Genomic DNA, 21,208 nt, shown 5'->3' on the forward strand with positions numbered 1-21,208 from the left:
GATGTAGCCCAGGATGGCCTCAAATTCAAGATTCTCCTGCCTCAGCTCCATGAGTGTTGGGATTATAGGCATGTACCATCATGCCAGGCTTGATTTACATCTTATGGGGATGTATGTCCTCAGTCCCACACTGACCAGAAACATTGGTTGAGCAATAAACATTTCTTAAGCATCTATAGTTTTATGTGGGGTTACCAAAAGTTTCAGATATCATGAGACATCATCCCTGGCTTGAAGGGATGAATCTTGAATCTCAATCTCTCTCTCTCTCTCTCCTGTCTCTCTCCTCTCTCTCTCTCTCTCTCTCTCTTTTTTTTTTTTTTTGTAAGGCTGGGGATAGAGCCCTGACCTGGTGTGAATCACATACTCAACCACTGAGCTACATCCCCAGCCCAGACATTTGAATTTCTAAATGAGAGTTAAGACAGGCAAATGTGTCATTCATCAAGATATGTATGAGTAAATATACTTTTTGCATGTGATTAGGTTAATTAATGGAGGTAATTTGAAAACCTGTGCTTCCACTTAGCTTCCTAATGTTGACTACATAAGACCTTGAACAGTCCAAAGGAACAGTATCTTTTTGTTAGCCTTAGATAGAATGTGGTCAAACTGGCAGTAAAAGATATTAATTAATAGCACAAATTACATCCCTTCCTCCAAGTGTCTTAGGGAAAGGAGTAAGAGGCCTTCACCATGCTTCCACTTAAGAACCCATATGTACATAAATGTATTTTAAAGACTTGGGTAGGAAATCAAAACTGAGCACTGTTCAGGTAAGAGAAAAATGTCTTCCAAATTTCTCTGGATTAAAAGGGAGTAGAAATTTAAAACAGTTGCACTTTCAAGGTTAGAGACTTTGCTGTAGTAAATTTCCTCCATAAAAATCACATGGCCATCATTTACTCCATCCCCCAGACTCCTGGCATCACCATGCGGAGAACAACCCAAGGAAGTGGTTATCTGTCTCAAGAGAAGTTTAATCCCATGACATTTCTTAGCTGCCTGTTGCCCTATTCATGATGGTTGTTGGAATTTCTACTCAGTGTCAAATGTAAACCCCACTGGCTGTTGCCCATACATACTATGTCCTATAGGGAGATTTCTTTTAAAATGTCATTCAATGCTTGAAAATGTCTTAGACACTTAAAGACCCTTGATTATGGGTTCCCAGTTTTCAAGCCTTCCCTGAAATTACTCTAAGGAGGAAAATGTTTGATTTGTTTGAATGTTTGAAACGTTGTTTGTTATTATAGTTACTTACCTTGTGAGGCCAAATGAGACAGAATAGCCAGAGAACCTGAAACAAAGCTGTGCAGAGAAGCACATAGCTTCCTATCTTGTGGGTAGCTTACTTCTCATGTTTGGCCAAGTGTCTCATGAAAAATCTTGCACAGAGAATGGAAGTGTTTGGTCCTGCTGAGAAGCCTGGCTGTTTCTCTCTGGCTTTTTGCTCCACAACACTAACTGGCATGTGTTGAGGGCTTGTGATGGGCACTATGCAAAGGGCCCTCCAGGGAGGGCCTTGGAGCCTGGTGCTGTAGTCATGCTTGTTTTAGGAGTGTGGAATCAGCAGGATGGAGAAGTCCAGCCCCTTCCCCACAATTCACCACACAGCCAGTAAGTAGAACAGCTGGGATTCAAGAGCACATGGTACATCTCACAAGGGAGAAGCCAGTCTCCCTCTGTAAACTTATTTGTGATTAACAAGTGCAAGTCTTTTAGCCATTGCAAGCTCTTTCTGCAAAATAGGGCCTGTAGCTGGGTGCTAGTGGCTCACGCCTATAATCCTAACTACTCAGGAGGCAGAGATCAGGAGGATCACAGTTCAAAGCCAGCCCGGGCAAATAGTTGGTGAGACCATTTCTAGAAAAAACCCATCACAAAAAAAGGACTGGTGGAGTGGCTGAAGATGTAGCCCTGAGTTCAAATTCCAGTATCAAAAAAACCAGAAGGGACTTGGAAGAAGAATCTCCTTGGATTTAATAGCTTCTTATAGGCATCCATTGAGTAATTCATACATTCTCAAGTGCTTATGAAGCACCCACAGCAAGCTGGGCATGCAATCTGGTTACCGTTGCTGCTCTCATGGATCTTACCTTGTATCAGTGAGTTAAATCTTAACTGGCCTGTTTCCAGGGGAAGATCCGGAGACTCGGAGACTACGTACTGTGAAGAACATTGCTGATCTGCGGCAGAATTTGGAGGAGACCATGTCCAGTTTACGGGGAACTCAGGTTACTCACAGGTATCAGCAGCACAAATTACTTTGTTGACCCAGCCGGCGAAACTTCATCTTAACACTGGTTCTCCTGTGTTTGTTCATGCCACCCATAAAGTAATTTGGTTAAGAATAGAATAAATAACCTTGTTCTCCAAATGTTCTAGAATTCACAAAGAATGCTAGACAGCCTTCAGAAGAGTTAGTATAGATTCCTTCCAAAACCAGGTCAGTAAATTCATTCTACTGAGGATATTAGGGAAAGGCTGTATTTAAATTTCCCTTCACTTGCATTTTCCAAAACTGTAATGTACTGTTGAAAGGAGCAGGTGAACTGTGTTTGACCTATGTGATAAATTGAATAATTTGAATTCCTACCCGCTCTTCTGATGCACAACACTCTGTAATATTGTTAGTCATGCACGTGCATAAAACACGTAAGGAAATGTTTATAAGAACGGTGCTTAAACTATGATTTAGTTGGATGGAATCTAGAATTACATTGGAAACATGCATCAGGTGGTTTTCATTGTTCAGCAAGAAGTTGAAGAGGATGCAACCCTGGGATGTCCTTTGTGATTTTGGCAGAATGAGGTTTTACAGTTGGTGTTCAGCTTTGAAAATCAAAGAAAAGTCCTGGTTACCCCTGCTGAACTCCCAGGGAGTCTCCTTTGCTTCTCTAATTTCAGTTCCTTTGGTAAATGGGTAAAGGGAGGAGATGCAGGGCTTCCCCTCTGTCAGCAGTTTTGGCAGATCGGGGTTAACCACTGTGGGTTTTGTCTTCAGTTGGACTGAGGGGTCCAATATGCGGGAAGTGAGACCATTTCCAGGATAGGGAGGGAGTAGGGGACAAAAGCAGTTGGAAGCACCGAATAAACTCTTGAGAGGAAAGCAAATTTGGGAGTCTCAGGGCGACATCCTCCTAAGCCTTGAGGTACTTGAAGGACATGGAGCCAGGGGCTGGGTCCTGTGACTGTGATTAGGTACAAAACGTCCCTCTTCCCACCGTAATCACCAAAACCAACTTAACATTGGCATAGCATTTCTTTGGATGGATTTCTTGGCTTGAATTAGAATGGTAATTATGACAGGAGAAAAAATCCTCAACGGTTTCTTCTGCAGGGCAGACTCTCCCTATCTACCAGGGAGGAAGCCCAGTGCTGTTTTGAGGAGGGAAAAGATCAGCCTCTCTGTGCCACAGAGCCTGCAGGGCTGTGAAGACCTGGAATGTAGAAGGGTCTTCTGATGCCCACCAAGGAACTCAGGCTCCTGGCAGATTCTGTTCCATGTGACTTTATTTTTTAGGGAGTTCAAGCCCTAGCATTTGCCGAGCTTTTTAGACTTTTTAGATAAAATATAGAAGAAGCAAGAGGTCAGAAAAATCAGAATTCTTTCCTCTGTTCAGTAGGGAGGGAGCCGAAGATATGAAATGTGTTAGGAACTCCAGGGTGGGCTGTTGCATCCTACCTGCAGAGGAAGAAAGCAGTAATGCAGTGTTCTAGGAAAAAACCAGGCAGGTGGGAACCTGCATGCCCTTTCTTTATCTGCTCAGCTTTTTTGTTTCCTTTCCTGGATTGGAAAAAAGATTCTAGTAGTTCAGGGCATTTACTTTAAAGTAGTTGATAGAGGGTATTTTATATCATATTTTAGAGCCAATAGTCCAGAGGGATATTCAGAATTATAGAGATGTGAAGCTTCCTTTTTTCATTTTAAATAGCAGAAATAGAATATGGTACATGGTGCCTGTTGTTTTACCCTACTTTGTATATAAGAAATGTTTCATAATTCTAAAAATACTAAAGAATGTATAAACTGCAAAGCATACTAAGTGCTCTAGGGTCTAACCCAGGCTGGTTTTATGGTTTTTTTTTAGCACATTGGAAACCACATTTGACACCAATGTCACCACGGAGATAAGTGGCCGTAGCATCCTCAGCCTGACAGGGAGGCCTACTCCTCTGTCCTGGAGACTTGGCCAGTCCAGCCCTCGGCTCCAGGCAGGAGACGCCCCCTCAATGGGCAGTGGGTACCCACCTCGAGCCAATGCCAGCCGGTTTATCAGCTCCGAGTCAGGCCGCTATGTGTACTCCGCCCCCCTGAGGAGGCAGCTGGCTTCCAGGGGCAGCAGTGTCTGCCACGTGGATGTTGCAGACAAGGCAGGAGATGAGGTGGAGCTGGAAGGCATCAGCATGGACGCCCCTGGCTACATGAGCGATGGGGATGTTCTGAGCAAGAACATCAGGACTGATGACATTACAAGCGGGTGAGTGCCTGGAGACTCTGCAATGGGATAAGGCTTGGGACCCCACTTTCTCTTTTGCACAGCTTTACTTAAGTTCTCCAGAGGCGATTAAGCTCTGCCATCCTTGTCAAAGGCACACGGTATGGTGGGGAACACTGCTGGGATATAAGTCAGAAAGAATCCTGGGTAGACAGGCTCAACTCTAATGAGAGCTTAACTGGTGGTCAGTGAATTAATTTTGATGTAGTGTTGGTAGAGTCCACAAGGTGGAGACATTGAGACACTCCAAAATGAAACTTGGTGATGTCACAGGGAGAACTGCTTTCTTTGGCTACTCAAACCAGTCTTCCCTGGCTAAAAAAGCACAAGTGTTTACATTTCAGTTCCTGCTTTGCAAAACTTACATTTTTTAGCACGAGAGATAGTGCTTACAGCAAGTGTAGATAAGAGTGCAGAAATGTAAGCAAGCCACCCAATTACTGAAATTGGAGAACTTTGGTCTGTTTTTTTCTTTCCCTATTCCTTTTACAGTAGAAATTTACCTTTCAAATGAGGAGAGGCAGCACAGAGAACAATGCTCCTTCTACTTGTAACATTCTAGAGCACTTGTTAAGCATGGCTCCAACTGTGACAATACATATAAATACCTGCTTTGATGCCAAGTTAGGTAGCCTTTCCATGCTAAGTCTTTTCTACTCATTTCCTTTTCTTTATATAAACATAATAAGGTCAGAAGTATTGAAAAGCTGATCATTTACTCCATTCTTCAGAATCTGCTGAATAGTCATTTCAGTTGACTGAAGGGAAGGAAAATGGACTAAGATATTCGACAGACCAGCACTTAAACCCTGCTCAGCTCTTGGGAGCGCTGTGACATCAGACACATCATTTAACGTTCCTAAGCATTTTGGTGTGGCTTTTAACCTTTTACATTTAGATTTCTCTTTGAGGTTGTGTCTAATTAATGACAGAAATCTAATAAAGACACAAAATTTCAGGATACCAGGATCTAGGTATCATAATGACTTTAATATCCAGGCACTTAGAAATAATGAAATGGTAAAAGTTTGCATCCAGCTGTTTAATTGATGTAGTAGAAACCTGGCTTTGATGTGTGAATAATATATCATCAGTACAGATGCTGTTTGAGGAAAGTTCTTGCAAATGCTGACGGTAAGTATATTTAGGAAAACTAATATGGAAGTAAGTTCTAGTTTCTGGAAACCTAAGACCTTTTTTTTCAAATGATGTTGTGTCACAGTTTGTTAAAGCAACTTTTTTTTTTTGATGTCTCTGGTTCATGTTCTTCAGTGGACAAGTGTGTGCGTGCTCCTGTGTGTATCCTTCAATTCTCCCTAGGGTAGGGCTGACATTACTTTATCCTCATGGAGTTTAGCCAAGAACTTTCTGGAAACTGCCTTTTGACCTTGTGTGTATGTGTGTATGTGTTTATCAAAACCCTATATTGCACTTATGTGATGCTGGGCCTAAGTACTTTAAAAGTTGTCATTGCTTGGAGGTGTGGCTCAAGAGATAGAGTGCTGACAAGCATAAAGCCCCGAGTTCAAACTCTTGTACTGCAAAACAAACACAAACCAAAGCAAAAATGTTGTTATTGCTCTGACCACTACCTTTCATTAGGTTGATAAATTGGGCATTGACTATGGAAGAAAAGAAATGAAAATGGCAGATGAAGATATCTCTTATTAACTTTTGATCACTGAAATCAACCCTTTACTCAGATTCTAAAAATTCAGAGTGCCATATGGTACAGAATAAAATTAAAGGGACAGACATAGCATCCATATGTTTTGAAGGATTTTTTTTTCCTTTTCAAAGGGAACAATGAGTTGTATAATCTTCCAAAGTATAAATATGCATCTCTTCATGGAAAAAAAGTGACCATTTGAATTTAACATCAGAAGTCTCCCTCTAAGACCCTTTGATGGCTTCCCAAGGTCTTTGGGAACAGATGTAAACTCCTTAACTGAATATGGAAGGCCCTTAGTGGTCTGCCTCATCTGCCTTCTGACTTAAAGAGCCACATCCTCTATATGCATTCTTCCCTGCTTGAGGCCACCTGCCATTACCAAAGGCAGTTCTGGTTCCCATATTTGCAGAACTTTATCCCTTTGGGACATGCTACTATCTCCCTGGAATTCTTTTCCCTAGGAGTCCGTAGAACTGAGCCTGAAATAACACCTCCCTGTGATGTCTTCCTGACAACCAGTCAGAGTTAGATCTGTCTTCCTTCCTTATTTCTGGTGGCCTTGTTCATACCTAAAGGACTTATAAGCCTTTCACTTTACATGTGAAGTGTTTGAGGGGGACGGGTTGGTACTGAGGAGACGGTATGGTCTTAAGGGACAAACTTGAGATTTAATCCTGGCCCTGCCAGATGAATTGAAATAAGTTCTTAACTTTCTGAAAACTAGAGTTAAAGCTTGCCACCTGACAAACAGTCTGAATGTTCAAGAAACGTGTGTGTGTGTGTGTGTGTGTAACCCTAAATTCTCCCTGTTTAGTGGCAGGCATTACTGTATCAGTAGATGTGGGCATAGGTACCTGCTGGGAGACTCAATTTCTCAGAAATTGGGGACTCTATCCCTGCTGACTTACCATAGCTCCGTAAGTATATCAGATTATGTCAAGCAGCTCAGGCTGCTATAACAAAATACTTTAGACTGGGAGTCAGCAGACATTTATTTCTTATAGTTACGGAAGCTGGAAATCTGAATTCTGATGAGTGCTGTCTTTCTGGCTTACAAATGGCTACATTCTCACTATAACCTCACATAGCATGAAAGGAAGCTCTTGTGTGTTTTCCTCTTCTTATAAGGACATTAGTCCCATCATGGGGGCTCTACCCTTGTGACCTCATCTACTCAAATTACCTCTCAAATGCTCCACCTCCTAAAAACAGCACATTGGAGGTAGGTAGGGCTTTAGCATGTGAATCTCAGGGGAACCCAGACATTCAGGTCATACCAGGGTGTTTCATGCCTCTAGGCATAATTTGCCTGCATGATGCTTTATGCTTTTCCCTTCATTGCCTGCCAGGCCACCTCCTCTCTGAAGCCTTCTCATCTGTCCAAACAAAAGTAGTCGCTCTTTTTCTCTGACATCCCCTGATACTTGATATGTCTGCAATAGCACAAGCAGCACATACATTACACATGTATGTGTAATGTACATGTACATTTGTGACATATATGTACATATCTGTGTGTGTGGTAAGAGAGGGGGGACAAACCCATACCTGTCACAGTGCTCTGAAGATAAAGGTTTGAATACTCTACATCTTCATTGGTTGACACAGTGCCTGTCCTATAGTAAGTAAGCAATGAAATCTGTTGAATGAATGTTACAACTAAACTTAAATATGGCAAGACCAACTCCATCCCTGGATGTGTGCCTGAGATGGAAGCCTTTTTGAGCTTCCTTCTTGGCCTATCTTGCACTCCAGTTAGCCCAGGCCTTTGGACTACCTCTATCCCAGCGAGCCTGGCATTGACAATGTGGGAAAAAGAGACAGCTCAAAGCAGTCCAGGTCGTTGGCGAATGGGCTCGTGGCAAATGGAGGCGCCTATTCTCCTCCTTCCATTGAACATCAGGAGACAACAACTGTGCAAGGTGTTTCTCACCAAGAAAGAAGGCATAACCAGCAGCAAAATGGTACATTCACAGCTTAAAAGGCTTTTTCTTATCTGGCAACTCTTTCCCAGTGTCTCCAGGCCAGACCCAGAGCAACCCTGGTAAGCTGTTGTTCCTGGCATACTGATAGGAGAGGAAGCCAAAACTCACCCTGGAGCCAAGATGAATGATTACAGGAGAGGCTGTCCTAAAAAGGCCCTGATTCAGGGCAGGTTCCATCAGGACATAGTCAGCATCTGTGATTTGAAAAGGATAGATTCCTGTTTCTCTGGGCTGACCCTGCTAAAATGATCCAGTTTTGTGGGCTTGGAAAGTTCCAGCCTCCAGCCAGCCACGTGTCTGGTCTTAGTGGGATTAGGAAGATTGACTGTCTTAGAAAGGTAGAGAACCTCTTTCCCAACACCTAAAGGTGTCCATCAACCTGGCAGCTCTCTGAACCCCATAGAGGAGGGGTTTTGTGGAGGGTCATTAAGTAGACATGATTGATTAAATCTCTAGCCACTGGAGGTTAAGTCAGTCCTGAGCCCTCTTCCCTTGAAGAGTGGGCTGAAAATTCCAACCTCTACTCATCTGGTTGGTTCCTCTGGCAACCAGCCCTCACCTGATAGTCAGCTCAGTAGCCTAAATTCAGGTGTGGATATAAGGGACTTGTTGTGAATAACAAAAGATACTCCTCTCACTCTGTCACTTAGGAAATTCCAAGAGTTTGGGGACTCTTGCTAGGATCCAGGGGCAGAGACTAAGTTATAGTTCTTATTATGCCATTGCAAGACTCTTGCCTCTAATGCACAGCTCTCCCCTTAGTGCAAACAGACTTAAAAAGTACAAGGAAGTTCTGAGGTGAAGGTATAGGCCCCAGGCAGCCCAATATGTTAGGCCCATTCTGTGTAGGAGTCTTTTCATTCCTTTCTGTTCCCCTCAGGGTTTCATTGCTGACAGGACATGTGGTATATGAAAAACCATAAGTACTTTCTGATATTTTTCTTGGTGTTAAATATCCTAGGCAAAAACTATGACCCCTGCTTTCCTAAGCAGCTCTCTTGGAAGAGTAAGCAAGCTTAGAGTCAGGCAGAGGGCAAGATTAATTTCCCCAAGTGTTGCAAACAAGTGACAGCTTTCCCTGCATGGCTGTGATGTTACCTGACATGGGTGGTTTGCTGACTGATGGCCCTGGCTGTCAGTATCAGTCATCCCTGATGGCTGGTGAGCCACTGACTATACACTTGTTCTACCAGCTGTGGGGGACCCCTTGATTTACTGAGTGTGGAAAATCTGTTAATTTTATCAGCAGCTGGGAAGGCAGTGTTATCAGAAGAAAAAGAACAACCCAGCTACCCACAGTGGAAGAAGAGTAGTTTCCAGCATTCTCAAGCCTCCTGTATCCACTCTTGTATAGGTTAGGCAGGTGGAGACCAGGATTAAAACCAAACTGAGTAGAGAACAGACCTTTGGAGAAATGAAGTGTGGTAGAACTTTGATATGGGCAACCCAGACCATCTCTACTAATTTATGGGAAGAGAGGGAAAAAAGAATGTGTGTGTCTTGTTTTCTCAGGAAACTGGGTTTGCCCCCTGACTTCTTGGGAATTTCCTAACTTGGCATAAGGTCTGAACTCCTGGCAGCCTCCCTGCTGCCTCTAACAGGAGAGGAAAAGGAGGTACTTCAGGAGAAAGCAGTGGCTCTAGACCTTTCTTGAGAAGTCTGGAAGGGGCCACTCCCTGCCTCCCTCCCTTAGCTCTGATCTTCTGTTCTGTAACTATCCAAAGCACAGACTGTCCTAGTGTGGGAAACTCGAAACCCTTCCTTTGCTTTCCTTCTGGGGAGGTTTCAGACAAGGCAGTAAAACCCCTTTCCAAATGAAGTTTTGAGTTTATGTTTGAGATAGCTAAAGGCACCAAGGTCAGGGGAGGGGATGAGCAAGGCCTAGTTGCCAAGATAGCAGTGTTACAGAGGGAAGATCGTGGAAAAGGGCCCATATGGATCAGCATAAAATGGTGAGCCAAGGAGGCCAGTGAAGAAGCAGCAGTTTTGATCCGGACATAGGCTCCCACCATAAGAACATGGCTGGCTCCACTACTCGTTGTCATGTGTCCTTGAGTGTGCTGTTTTATTCCACTGCATCCGACTCCTAATGTTGTTGTGAAGCTTCAGTGAGATCGTGCATGACTCTGGGCTCACTGCCTGGTGTGTATGCACTAAGCATGCAGCAGGTGTTCACCCTATAATGTTCACCACCCTCACCACCACCAGCAACAGCTACGGCATCTTCAGGACTTGGGAGCTGGGCTTAAAGGGTAGATAAAGATCTAGGCTGACCAAGGTCAAGTGCAGTAGCATGAGAACATATGAGTGGGGCATGTATTATTTTGAGCAAGGTACCAGGCATGGGCTGGAGATTCAAAGTGGGAGGTAGACTCAGCTCAGAAGCCATCCAGAGGGCAAGAGTAAGACTGAGGCCAGGGAAACAGATGTGCAGTGGGGTAAAACTCAGCCTGACATGAGGGCCAGTTGGACAAAGGGCATGAAGGAGCCAGAGAAGATAAGAATGGCTCCCAGGTTCCAGGCTGTATAGCAGCTGGCTGGGAAATGGCTGGCATTTGTCTGTAACACCCTTCGTCTTTTTCCAGATTTCCTCCTTGCTTGTCAGCACGTAGACAGTCCCCTCAGATTGTCTCAGACTTCCAGGCCTCCCTGGACCAGGGCTGGCTGAATGTTTAGGCAGAGTAAATGATCTGAAGCTTTAGGAAAACTCCAATCTCACAGCCTTCCCATTCTGGCCTAGTATCAAGGAATGGTGATACATGGTAGCATTGAAAGACAACATGTGGGGGCTCCAGGTGAGGTCTGGAAATAGCTTGGGCCCTGTGGTGGCTTTTATAGCCTCACTTTATCCTTCTGGGAAAGTTAGCTGTCTTCATCTATGCAGAATTATAATATACCCGGAATTGCAGAGAAAACTGAATGGCGTGATGCAGACCAAGTATGGTCTAGTGCCTGGAGCATTGAAGACCCTTCCAAGTCACACTTGTACGAGTGATGATGTGCTAGGACTCAAGGAGACATAATGTGTGTGCAGTATTTGTTCAGTGCTCAGTGCAACGTAAAAGTACTAATTTCATTCCCTCCTGCCACGCCTCATCCCCAGACCCAAATTAGTAAAAAGCTGGTGGAACCTCTTCTCACAGTGAGTGGGAGTTGAGACAGGAACATCAATGATAATCATGTAGGAAATACAAACTTTGAAGACTCCTCTGACAGCCACTGTGCTGAATTCGAGAACCCCCTGTAACTTACCACACCAAACCAGGTCTCCTTCCTTTTCCTGTCTACTGTCTGGACTGTCTGTTGTCTGTTCGGCCCTTCTCAGGGCTCTGAGTTGTCATTGACAAAATATATGTCAGCATTTTGGTATTACTCAGCTTGGCTCCAGGTGTTTAACCAAGGGAAATTCCATCTTGGGTCCATTCATCAGCACTACAGAGACTCTGCATTTTAATGAGTTCAGGTCAGCAGGTATTTAACAAATGTCTGTCTCAAGCCCCTAGCTGTGCGCTGGAGTGAGACAGACAAGAGGAGGCCGTGAGGAATTTGTTCTCCAGGATTGCCCCTTTGATACTTAATTTTTTGCATGCACATTTGATCACTCAAGTTCCCCACTAGGGGAATCCTGAGGCCCACTAGCTCACACTCACAGAAGGGTGCTCACACATGAAGGAAAATATCTCCAATGCCGCAGCTCTGGGTGGACGGTTAGGAGTGGAAGGCTAGCATGCGTCACACTCTTCTCCATGCTAAGTATCTCACATAACTCCCAAACTCGAGCTTTATATGATATTGTTTTTGTTTTACTAAAAAAGAAAATGAAGGCCCCTGAAGGGGTAATTGATACTTGTTTTGAGCTCATGGAGAGAAGAAAAGATGGCTCCCCCCTTAGATTGTTTCTCTCCCTTTGCATGCGAGCGTTTCAGGGTGGCAGTGGTACCCTTCTGCATCTCCTAGTCACGTCTTTGCCAGAGAGCAATAGTCTGCAGGCACTTTCTTTCTTTACTTTATGCCTTGCAAATGGATGTACTTTGAAGAGAGAGAACTGATGTGTCACAGTTTGTTCCTTAGCTGCCCTATGTTTCCTGTTAAACTTTTGCATAGGTTTCATCTAGAAAACCCTGTGCACATTAGTTTTTATCTTAAGCATGGGCGTCACTCAGGTTACAAATCCTCTGCCCAGTTATTTTTCAAGGGCCAGCAGCTAGAGTGGCTCAACAGATTTATGATGGCAAGGTTGAAGAATACCAAGTTCCAGTGGAGGCGAATATGAAAAGAAACATTTGGATAAGGTTGGGAGTATTTTGGCCCTGCGACAGTAAGCCCATGTTGAAAGACTCAAAAAGAAGACCACATGTGCCTGGGCTCAGATCAAGATAAGAAACTGAAGTTTTCTTGGGAACTCACGAACCTCCCATTGTGCTGCTCTGGAGCTATGGGTTAATAGAAGATACTTTAGGCTGGGAGCTGGAAGACCTGATGGCCATTTTCCTTAAGGAAATTGTTTCCTTTTCTGAATCTTGGTTTCTCATGTGTTAACCTGTCTCCTAGATGTGTGATAATAAGCCAATGTGAAGGTATTTATAAAGTATTTGCCACATAGAGAGTGTTGGCTCCATTTAGCCTTGGAATTATTGCCTCTATTTGCCTTTTTAATCAATTATCCTATTTAGGACATTCACAAATATCAGGTCATGCTGTTTCTGGTTCTTCAGCCCCATGACTAAATATGGCTGAATCAAGGTTGATCTGTATAGATTCTTCAGAGAAACAGAACAAATACAGTGTGTGCACAAGGACAGGATGGGAGATAAGTAGAGAGAAGGAAATACTGATTGACTTTTAAGGAATTCGTCATGCCATGGTATAGACTGCAAGTCCAAAATCTTCAGGGCAGGCCAACAAGCTGGAGACCCAGGGAAGAGTTCATGTCCAAAGGTGGTCTGGAAGCAAAATTCCTTTTTCCTTAGGATGTCAATTTTTTTTTTTTAACTTAAAGCTTTCAACTTATTGGATGAAGCTTAGTCACACTATAGGCAGTAATCTACTTTATTCAAAGTCTGTTGATTTAAATCTTAGTCTCATTTGAAGAATAACTTCATAGCAACATCTAGACTAGTGTCTGACCCAATATGTGGGTATGGTCAAGTTAACTCCATCCCAATCTGCAGTAGCTCTTGTGGTGTTAGTGGTGTCTGAGGCAAGCAGCAGCTTACCTGTGGCTCAGAGACAAAACAACCCATCAGCCTGGATAAACATCTGTGAGGGCTCAGAGCTAATCCTGCCTGTATAGGACCACAAATCAAGAGTCTGTGCATGCCTTCAAAGAGTCATTCCGTCCCTTCCCAAGTCCCTAGGGTCCTGATAAGATTCTCCCTGAGAAATGGAGGTTTTGACCTTTCCTCTTAATCCTGAAATAATTGCAGTGAGGCAGACAGACTGGCATGGACCACTCTGGTGGGTTGATGACTTTTAAGACCCAAAAGTGAAATAAGACTCCCAGTCTAAAAAGAGGCCCTCATCCATCTCCAAAGCCTTTCAGTTACAAATCAAGATCCCATTTACTTCTTGATCTTGGGAAAGTGGGAACTGGTGTCTGGTTATCTCTGCTGCTTCATTGGAGCCTGTATTCCAATTCCTGGAGCTCTGTCCCTGTAATCGCCTGGTCATCTGTTGTGAGATTAGAACAGTGAAATTTGAAGAGCAAAGTCAAGTGAAGTTGTTAGAAACAAAAGACAGACTAAGTGTGGTGTTGGCTCTGTGGAAGAGGGGAAGGCCACAGCCTTGCTGATTCATAGCACCTGCACGCTTATGTCTTTTTGTCTGATTCCCCCAGTAAGCTGAATGCCTTGGGGAGACTGGTGTGCTGGATCCTGTATAGAGCTCTTTACATGCACTGCCTCACTTACTTCACCTCACTGGTTCTTTGAGATAGAGCTTTTTTTCATCCTCTTTTTACCATCGAGGAGATAGAAGTTCAGAGAAGTTGAGTTCCCTGGCCAGGGCACACAGATAGAATTCAAAGGCTGAATTCAAAGCCTGTGGCTCCCAGACTCTCTACAGCATGACTTCTTATTAGAGCTAGGCCCTATGCTCTGACTATATGGAAGGTAAGACCAGAAAAGGACTCTGCCCACTCTGGATGTTGGTAGCCCTGAGCACACTTTGTGTCTCTCTTTCTTCTCTTTTTTTGATAATACTGGGGTTTGAACTCAGAGCCTCACGCTTGCTAGGCCAAGTGCTCTACTACGTGAACTACCCCACCAGGCCTTTTTTGTGTTGGGTATGTTCAAGATGAGGTCTGGCAGACTATTTGCCTGAGCTGGCCTTGAACTACAATGCTCCTGATCTCAGCCTCCTTGTAGCTAGGATTGCAGGTGTGAACCACTGGCACCTAGCACCTCTTTAAGGAGCAATAGTGGTGGATTATAGTATTCAGAAGGTAAGAGTTAGAGGGCTGGATTGCACAGGACCTGAAAAATACCCAGGGAGTATCTAGATTTTGGGGCAGGGGCAAAGGCACGTACTTTTCTTTGCCCCGAAAGCATTCTTAAATATTTAATTTCAATTAAATGTCACAGGTTTTTCCTGCAGCATGAGAAACATTTGTGTTGACATTTCCCAGGTGCCTGTACAGAAAGTGAATGGGGACAAAAGTGGTTCTAAGTGTGTTGGCAATAAAAATGGCTGAAACGGTCAGAGGTGGGAGAGTTCAGGTCCAGAGCCAACACTGCAAGGTGATTTACTCTAGCACCTTGATGCAGTGCCGCTTCCTGTTGTTAGATCTCATGAAGGTAGGCATTTGGGTTACCCAGGGCTTCTGCCTTTGTAGATGTGATACCTGAAATTCTCTGAGGAAATTCTACTCACCTCACTCCCACCCACTGTGAACTCAAACAAAACCCACAACACTACCCCGAGACCTCAGAACCATGCACAGCAAGCCAGAGCTTTATTAATTGGGTGGCTTTTACCTTACTCTGTGGGAGTTGTTAATTAAAACCACTCAGCCGTTCTTTCCCAGCCACCGCCGCTGAGTCACACAGAGGCGGAGACCCAGGTGTGTTCAAGATTCGGCTCCACCCATAATCCACCGCCATGGGCAAGGAAAGCATTGCTACTGGAGGTGTTATGGACGTTAATACTGCTTTACAAGAGGTGTTGAAGACCGCTCTCATCCACGATGGCCTAGCACATGGAATTCATGAGGCTGCCAAAGCCTTAGACAAGCGCCAAGCCCATCTTTGTGTGCTTGCATCCATCTGTAACGAGCCCATGTATGTCAAGTTGGTGGAGGTCCTTTGTGCTGAGCACCAAATCAACCTCATTAAAGTTGATGACAAGAAGAAACTAGGGGAATGGGTAGGCCTCTGCAAAATTGATCGAGAGGGAAAACCCCGTAAAGTTGCAGTTGTATGGTGGTTAAGGATTATTGCAAAGAGTCTCAGGCCAAGGATGTCCTACAAGAGTACTTCAAATGCAAGAAGTGAACAAATAACATTTTGACTCACAAAAAGAAACCACTCAGCCATTGAGTTGAGAGGTGGAGGAAGACAAAGACCGAGGACAAATTCCTCCCAGGCTGGTGTAGCCATTTGAGAACTTGCCACAGACATCACAGTTGACTGAGCCGTTCACCAGGGTGTGTGTGTGTGGTTTCATGGGAACAACCTTAATGGAAGGCCATGAACAACCTTAATGGAAGGCCATTTGAGAACTTGCCACAGACATCACAGTTGACTGAGCCGTTCACCAGGGTGTGTGTGTGTGGTTTCATGGGAACAACCTTAATGGAAGGCCATGTACCCAGGGCCTCTGGGGACAAAGAGCTGCCTAGCTCATTGCAGTCATATTAAGGGTAGCAGCTACTGTTTATTGACTTTTTTGGAGATACTGGGGTTTGAACTCAGGGCCTTACACTTGCTAGGCAGACGTTCTTACCACTTTGTGCCATTTTGCCAGCCCTTTTTTTCAAGATAGGGTCTTGTGAAGTATTTGCCTGGGCTGGCTTTGAACCACAATCTTCCTGATCTCTGCCTCCTGAGTAGCTAGGATGTCAGGTGTGAGCCACTAGCACCTGGCCAGCAGCTACTGTTTATGGAGCATTTCTAAGTGCCAGGCCCAACGTGCAGCACTTCTTATTTATTATCTTTTTCCATCCTTGCTTTAATTTCTGTGATGTTGGAACTTTCCTTACCATCTGCCATGAGGACACAGGGACTTGGAGAGCATCCAAGGCCAGAGGGCTGGTGAGTTAGAGAGTCAGGACTCAAACAGTCAGCCTGGCATCATCACAGCACGGGCTCAGCCACTCATCACAGGCTTTCACTGAAGGTCTGTATTGTCTAAAACTCACACCTCCTCTTTCCACAAACCCGTGTCTCCTCTGTTTACTACCATCTATTTTTTCTTCTGTGTTTGGAACCCTGGAATGCTATTCACTAAGTTTAATGGCATCTGCCTCTTAAATATCTCTAACGCTGGTGTTCTTTAATCTCATTGCTCCCACTTTTCACCCCCTCATTGGTTCCCTTGCCTCTGATCTCAGCATCTGCCCAACAAATCCATACTGCACATCAACAAGAGAAATCTTCCACAATATGGGCCTGGTTATATTATCTGCTCACACTTCCTCAGCTGATCCTGGGTAAACTCTCTTCTAGATATCAATGCTGCACAACAACAAAGGACCCCACGGTGTGGCTGCTGGAATTACCATTGTACTGTGTTCCAGGGTCTCTGAGTCAGGAATCAAGACATAGGGCCAATGGTCCACGGTATCTGGGGCTTCACAGGGAAGCCTTCAGCCCTGGAGGGAGTCATTACAGAGCTTGATCACCCCCACAGTCAGCACGTGGGCTGGGGTGACTGGAGGGTCAGGAAGGCCATGGCCTCTGCCTGTGGCTTGACTTCCTCACCTCATGCAGGCCTTGGGATTGCAGTGTTCTTCATGGAGCATCAGGCTCCTGGGCAGTTGTTACAGTGAGCAAAGTGGAAGCTGCTTAATCTTTGATGCTATAGCCCTGGAAGTCAGAGTCACTGCTGCCCAACTGTAGCAGCAAAAGTAGTCACAGGCCTTTCAGGCTCAAGAAGAGGAAACAAAAGTCAAGGTCACCTTGAAAAAGACCATGTGGGATAGAAGATGTTGCTGTGGTCACCTTCAGAAAATATGATCAGCCTCATCCTACCTCCTGTGACATCCAATGTGGTGTGCATGGTCCTCCCTTCACGGCCCCCACATTGCCGGTTCCATAGAGGCACAGGCCTTGTCTTCCCCACCCTCCACCTTATCCCCAGTGCCTATTACAGTGTATGACATGTAGACCTACATTTAGGGAGTTAATGAATGATTTACTTGCCAAGCTTCATTTCTTGCCATCTCCTCTACCCTCTCCCCATCCTGTCCTGCCACTCTGGACCGCAGACCTTTTCCTTTATGTAGGTACACACTCTTACCTCTACACCCTTGCATGAGTCTGCTCTATTAATCCCACCCCTCTCCCTCACTTGCCACAGTCCAAGAGTCACCGAGACTAGGAAGCCTTCCTCAGCAACTCTAGCAAACACCTGGCCACCCTCCTCTGGGTCTCTAAACACCTGACAACACCTCCCAAATGGTTCCTCTTGATTCCTTTTGGCTTTGTTTGGATAACTATCTGTCCCCTAGGCCAAGATATCATTGAACAGAGGGATTGGACTTTTTTTTTAGTAATGATGATTGAACCCAGGGTCTGCACATGCTAGGCAAGCGCTCTACCACTGAGCTACATCACACTCCTTTTTATATATTCATTTTATATTTTGAGACTGAGTCTCACTTAGTTGCCCAGGCTAGCTTCGAACTTGCCATTCTCCTACCTTAGCCTCCTGAGTAGCTGGGATTACAGTATGTGCCACTATACTGGTGGTGTTGTGTCTTTTGACTCCTGAATAGCTACCTTTTACCAGACCTGCTGGGTATGCTTAGGACATGTGGAATGAAGAGAGAGAGAAAAGTGCTGCTGCTGCTATTTATAATAATGCAACTATAATTTTCTGGGTACCTTTCAGGTACTATTTCACTGAATCCTTGCAGATAACCTGCTCCATCCCTGTTTTAGAGATATGAAAACTGAGAACAGGATAAGTCTTCTGTCCAAGAGCACATAGCCACTAAAGTGGTGCAGTCAGTTGCTGAGGACTCAGCAGTTTAGACCCCGGCCTCTTCTCTTTCAGTGCTGCCCAAGCTCTGAGACACAAGGACTTTTCTGGGTGTTTGTTAGAGAGCTCTAGTAAGCCTGAGTTCTAGCTACATTCATAGAATAATAATGTGGGAGGTATCCGAGTATCTGTTAGCTTGATAGTACCATGAGTCTGCTCTTGGTGCTAAGTTCTTAGTGTCAGGTTGGAAGAGATTCAGCAAAAGGCAGAGGTTTGTTTAGGAAAGTGTAACATGGAGTATGCAGAGTTCAAAACTCAAAACATAGTAGAAATGTTTGGAGAACATAGATGTTTGGCATGGAAAATACTTAGATAAATCATAGGTTCCAGAGAACCAAACTTGAGCCATAGGTGGGAGTTAGACTGAAATTTTTCATTGCCTAAACCTCAGGTGACCATTAATCAAAATAAGGAAAATGCGCTGGAAATTTGACCTGTCAAGTTGTGGGCTGGGCCATTTTACAAGGCCCTCAACTCCCTGTTCCTGGTAATATTGATGCTGAGTCTGGAATACAGTGTGTCCAGAGACTATGGAGGGATTCCTGCAGGGGGGAAGGACAGGCATGACCTTTCAGCTGTGAGATTCAGAATGTCCCCATTCCCACTGGCATCACTGTGGCTCAGTTATACATGGAACAGAACTGGGTGTTACATTCAGGAGAAAGGGGTCTCCTTAGAAAGTCAGGTTTCTACAAGTCATGCCAGATTGGAAGGCACATTCTAGATGATTTTTTCTAAATTTTTTTAACCAATGCCCCATTCTAATAGACACAAAATCATTTATACCTCCTTAGAGATGCAGTGGACTGTGGCTACTGAAAACCACTGTATACTTGTTGTCCACACACCAGGTGACACATTAGTGCATATAGTGAAAGCGATAGGCTTTTAAAGTATAAGATGCTTGATGTTGTGGAATTCAGCTTTGCTCTCAGCCATGTTTGAGTTAGGACTCCAGGGTTTCTGTCTACCATTCTTGTCAAAGTGGAAGCATTTGAACAAGTTAAGGAATGAAAAAAAAAAAATCAAAGGATCCCTTTCTTTTGTCTGAGCAGCATCAGACAGCTGTTGTGACTGCAGTGCCTGGTGCGTTGATAGAAGGTAATTTGAGTATCCCATAGGCAACCAGCTTCAGACCCATGGCCTGTGTCTTGCCTCCCTCCCAGCTTGCCCTATCCCCCAGAGTGCTCCAGCTGCTGCACAGGTGCCCCTGCCACTCCCGGTTCACACCACCGTTGGCTGCTCTGTGCTCCCAGGCTGACTGGTTTGCCTGGGTGCTTGATTTCTCAGTGTCTTATGCCCAGGCTGCCTCCAGAGCTCTGGCAGCTGCCTTGCTATAGGGAGAGCTGTGCTCAGCACGTCTTGTGCTGCACCTGCCCTCTTGCAGGTATATCTGTGGCACACATGTTGAAATGCTAAGGGAGAAACACAGCTTTTAATTTGTGTTTGAAAGAAACTGAGCTCCCCACTATACCAATTTTACTTTTTATTCCTCTTTCTTTCTTTCTTTGGTGGTACTGGGGTTTGAACTCATGGCCTCACAATTGCTAGGCAGGCACTGTACCACTTGAGCACACCTTCAGCCCAGTTTTGCTTTAGTTATTTTTTGGATAACATCTCAAGTTTTTGCCTGGGGCCAGCCTTGAACATGACCCTCCAACCTATGCCTCCTAAGTAGATGGAATTGCAGGAATGAGCACCCCATTTTTTATTCTTTTTAAAAAAATCATGGAAGAGGGTATAGTGGTACATGCCTATAATCCCAGTTACTCAGAAGGCAGAAGTAGGAAGAGCACAATCTGACGCTGGCCCAGGCAAAAGTATGAGACCCTATCTGAAACACAAAAATCAAAAGACCTGGAGTGTAAATCAAGTAGTAGAGCACTTGCCTAGCAAGCATGAGGCCCTAAATTCAATCCCTAGTTCCACACACACACACACAAAATCAGTTGTGGACAATAGGGAATTTAGTCATTGGACAATGAAATCGCCTTCAGCTCAGATTCATGATGCCAGAGAGTATGTCACTACAATTGTTCCCAATATGGTAGACTCTTTTGGACCATTCTGTCCCTTGAATGGGACTGATTAGCACTTCCCTTCAAGCCTTCTCTATTAGCATTCACTTCCTCACTGCCCACATTTTCTTGGAAGTCTTTTTCTGCTCCTTTAGGTAGCAGCTTGGTATTAACAGTATTTGACTTATCCCTAATGCAGACAGAAGGATGCATCTCCTTTGTCTTTGTGATCCCTGGATGCTTAATGCACAATGTGCATACAAGCAACATTTTTTTTTTCTTTTTTTGTGGTAGGATGGGAGTTTGAAGTCAAGTCTTGGTACTTGCTAGGCAGGCACACTACTGCTTGAGCCATTCTGCCAGCCCACATACAAACAACTTAATTATTTATTTATTCTTTGAGTCAATCCACCAAGAAAGACTATTGGGTACTTATCTTAAGAATTCCAGGCACAGTTTCAGGAACTAGGAATATTAGAGCAAAAAATATTGATTCTATCATCATCATCATCATCATGGTTTTACCTTCATTGAAGTTGGGTGAGACCACAGGAGTATGGACAAGCAATTAGGTACAATAAATATAAAACAAGGGAGCCAAGCTTTAATTTTATCATAAAAGGCAGTGACAGAAAGGGACTTACTGAATACACAAATATATTATGATGAAAACACATCCATGACTGATTCTGTTTCTTCACTTAAATTCTCTGAGTCTCCTTTCTCTATCTGAAAAATCAAGAGACCAAGACATCTTTGAAGTCCCTCCCAGATCTCCTGTTCCATGGTTTCACGAACCTGTCTGCCATGGGTATTTTTCTAAATGCTCCA

The 21,208-nt window shown here is 44.3% G+C and overlaps 1 protein-coding gene and 1 pseudogene across 10 annotated transcripts in view; both read left to right on the forward strand.

Annotated features, from left to right (window-relative positions):
• Positions 1–21,208, forward strand: part of Nav2 (neuron navigator 2) — a 686,981-nt gene that overhangs the window by 531,386 nt on the left and 134,387 nt on the right. For all 10 annotated transcript variants that reach the window (XM_074042824.1, XM_074042825.1, XM_020171284.2 and 7 more), the window contains 2 exons: positions 2,140–2,248; positions 4,095–4,484. In XM_074042824.1, the coding sequence (XP_073898925.1) occupies positions 2,140–2,248; positions 4,095–4,484 (499 nt within the window). The remainder of the gene's footprint in view (positions 1–2,139; positions 2,249–4,094; positions 4,485–21,208) is intronic.
• Positions 15,172–15,664, forward strand: LOC109691353 (small ribosomal subunit protein eS12-like; annotated as a pseudogene).

Source organism: Castor canadensis, chromosome 1 (genome assembly GCF_047511655.1).
Source record: "Castor canadensis chromosome 1, mCasCan1.hap1v2, whole genome shotgun sequence".
In the NCBI taxonomy this organism is placed as follows: domain Eukaryota; kingdom Metazoa; phylum Chordata; class Mammalia; order Rodentia; family Castoridae; genus Castor; species Castor canadensis.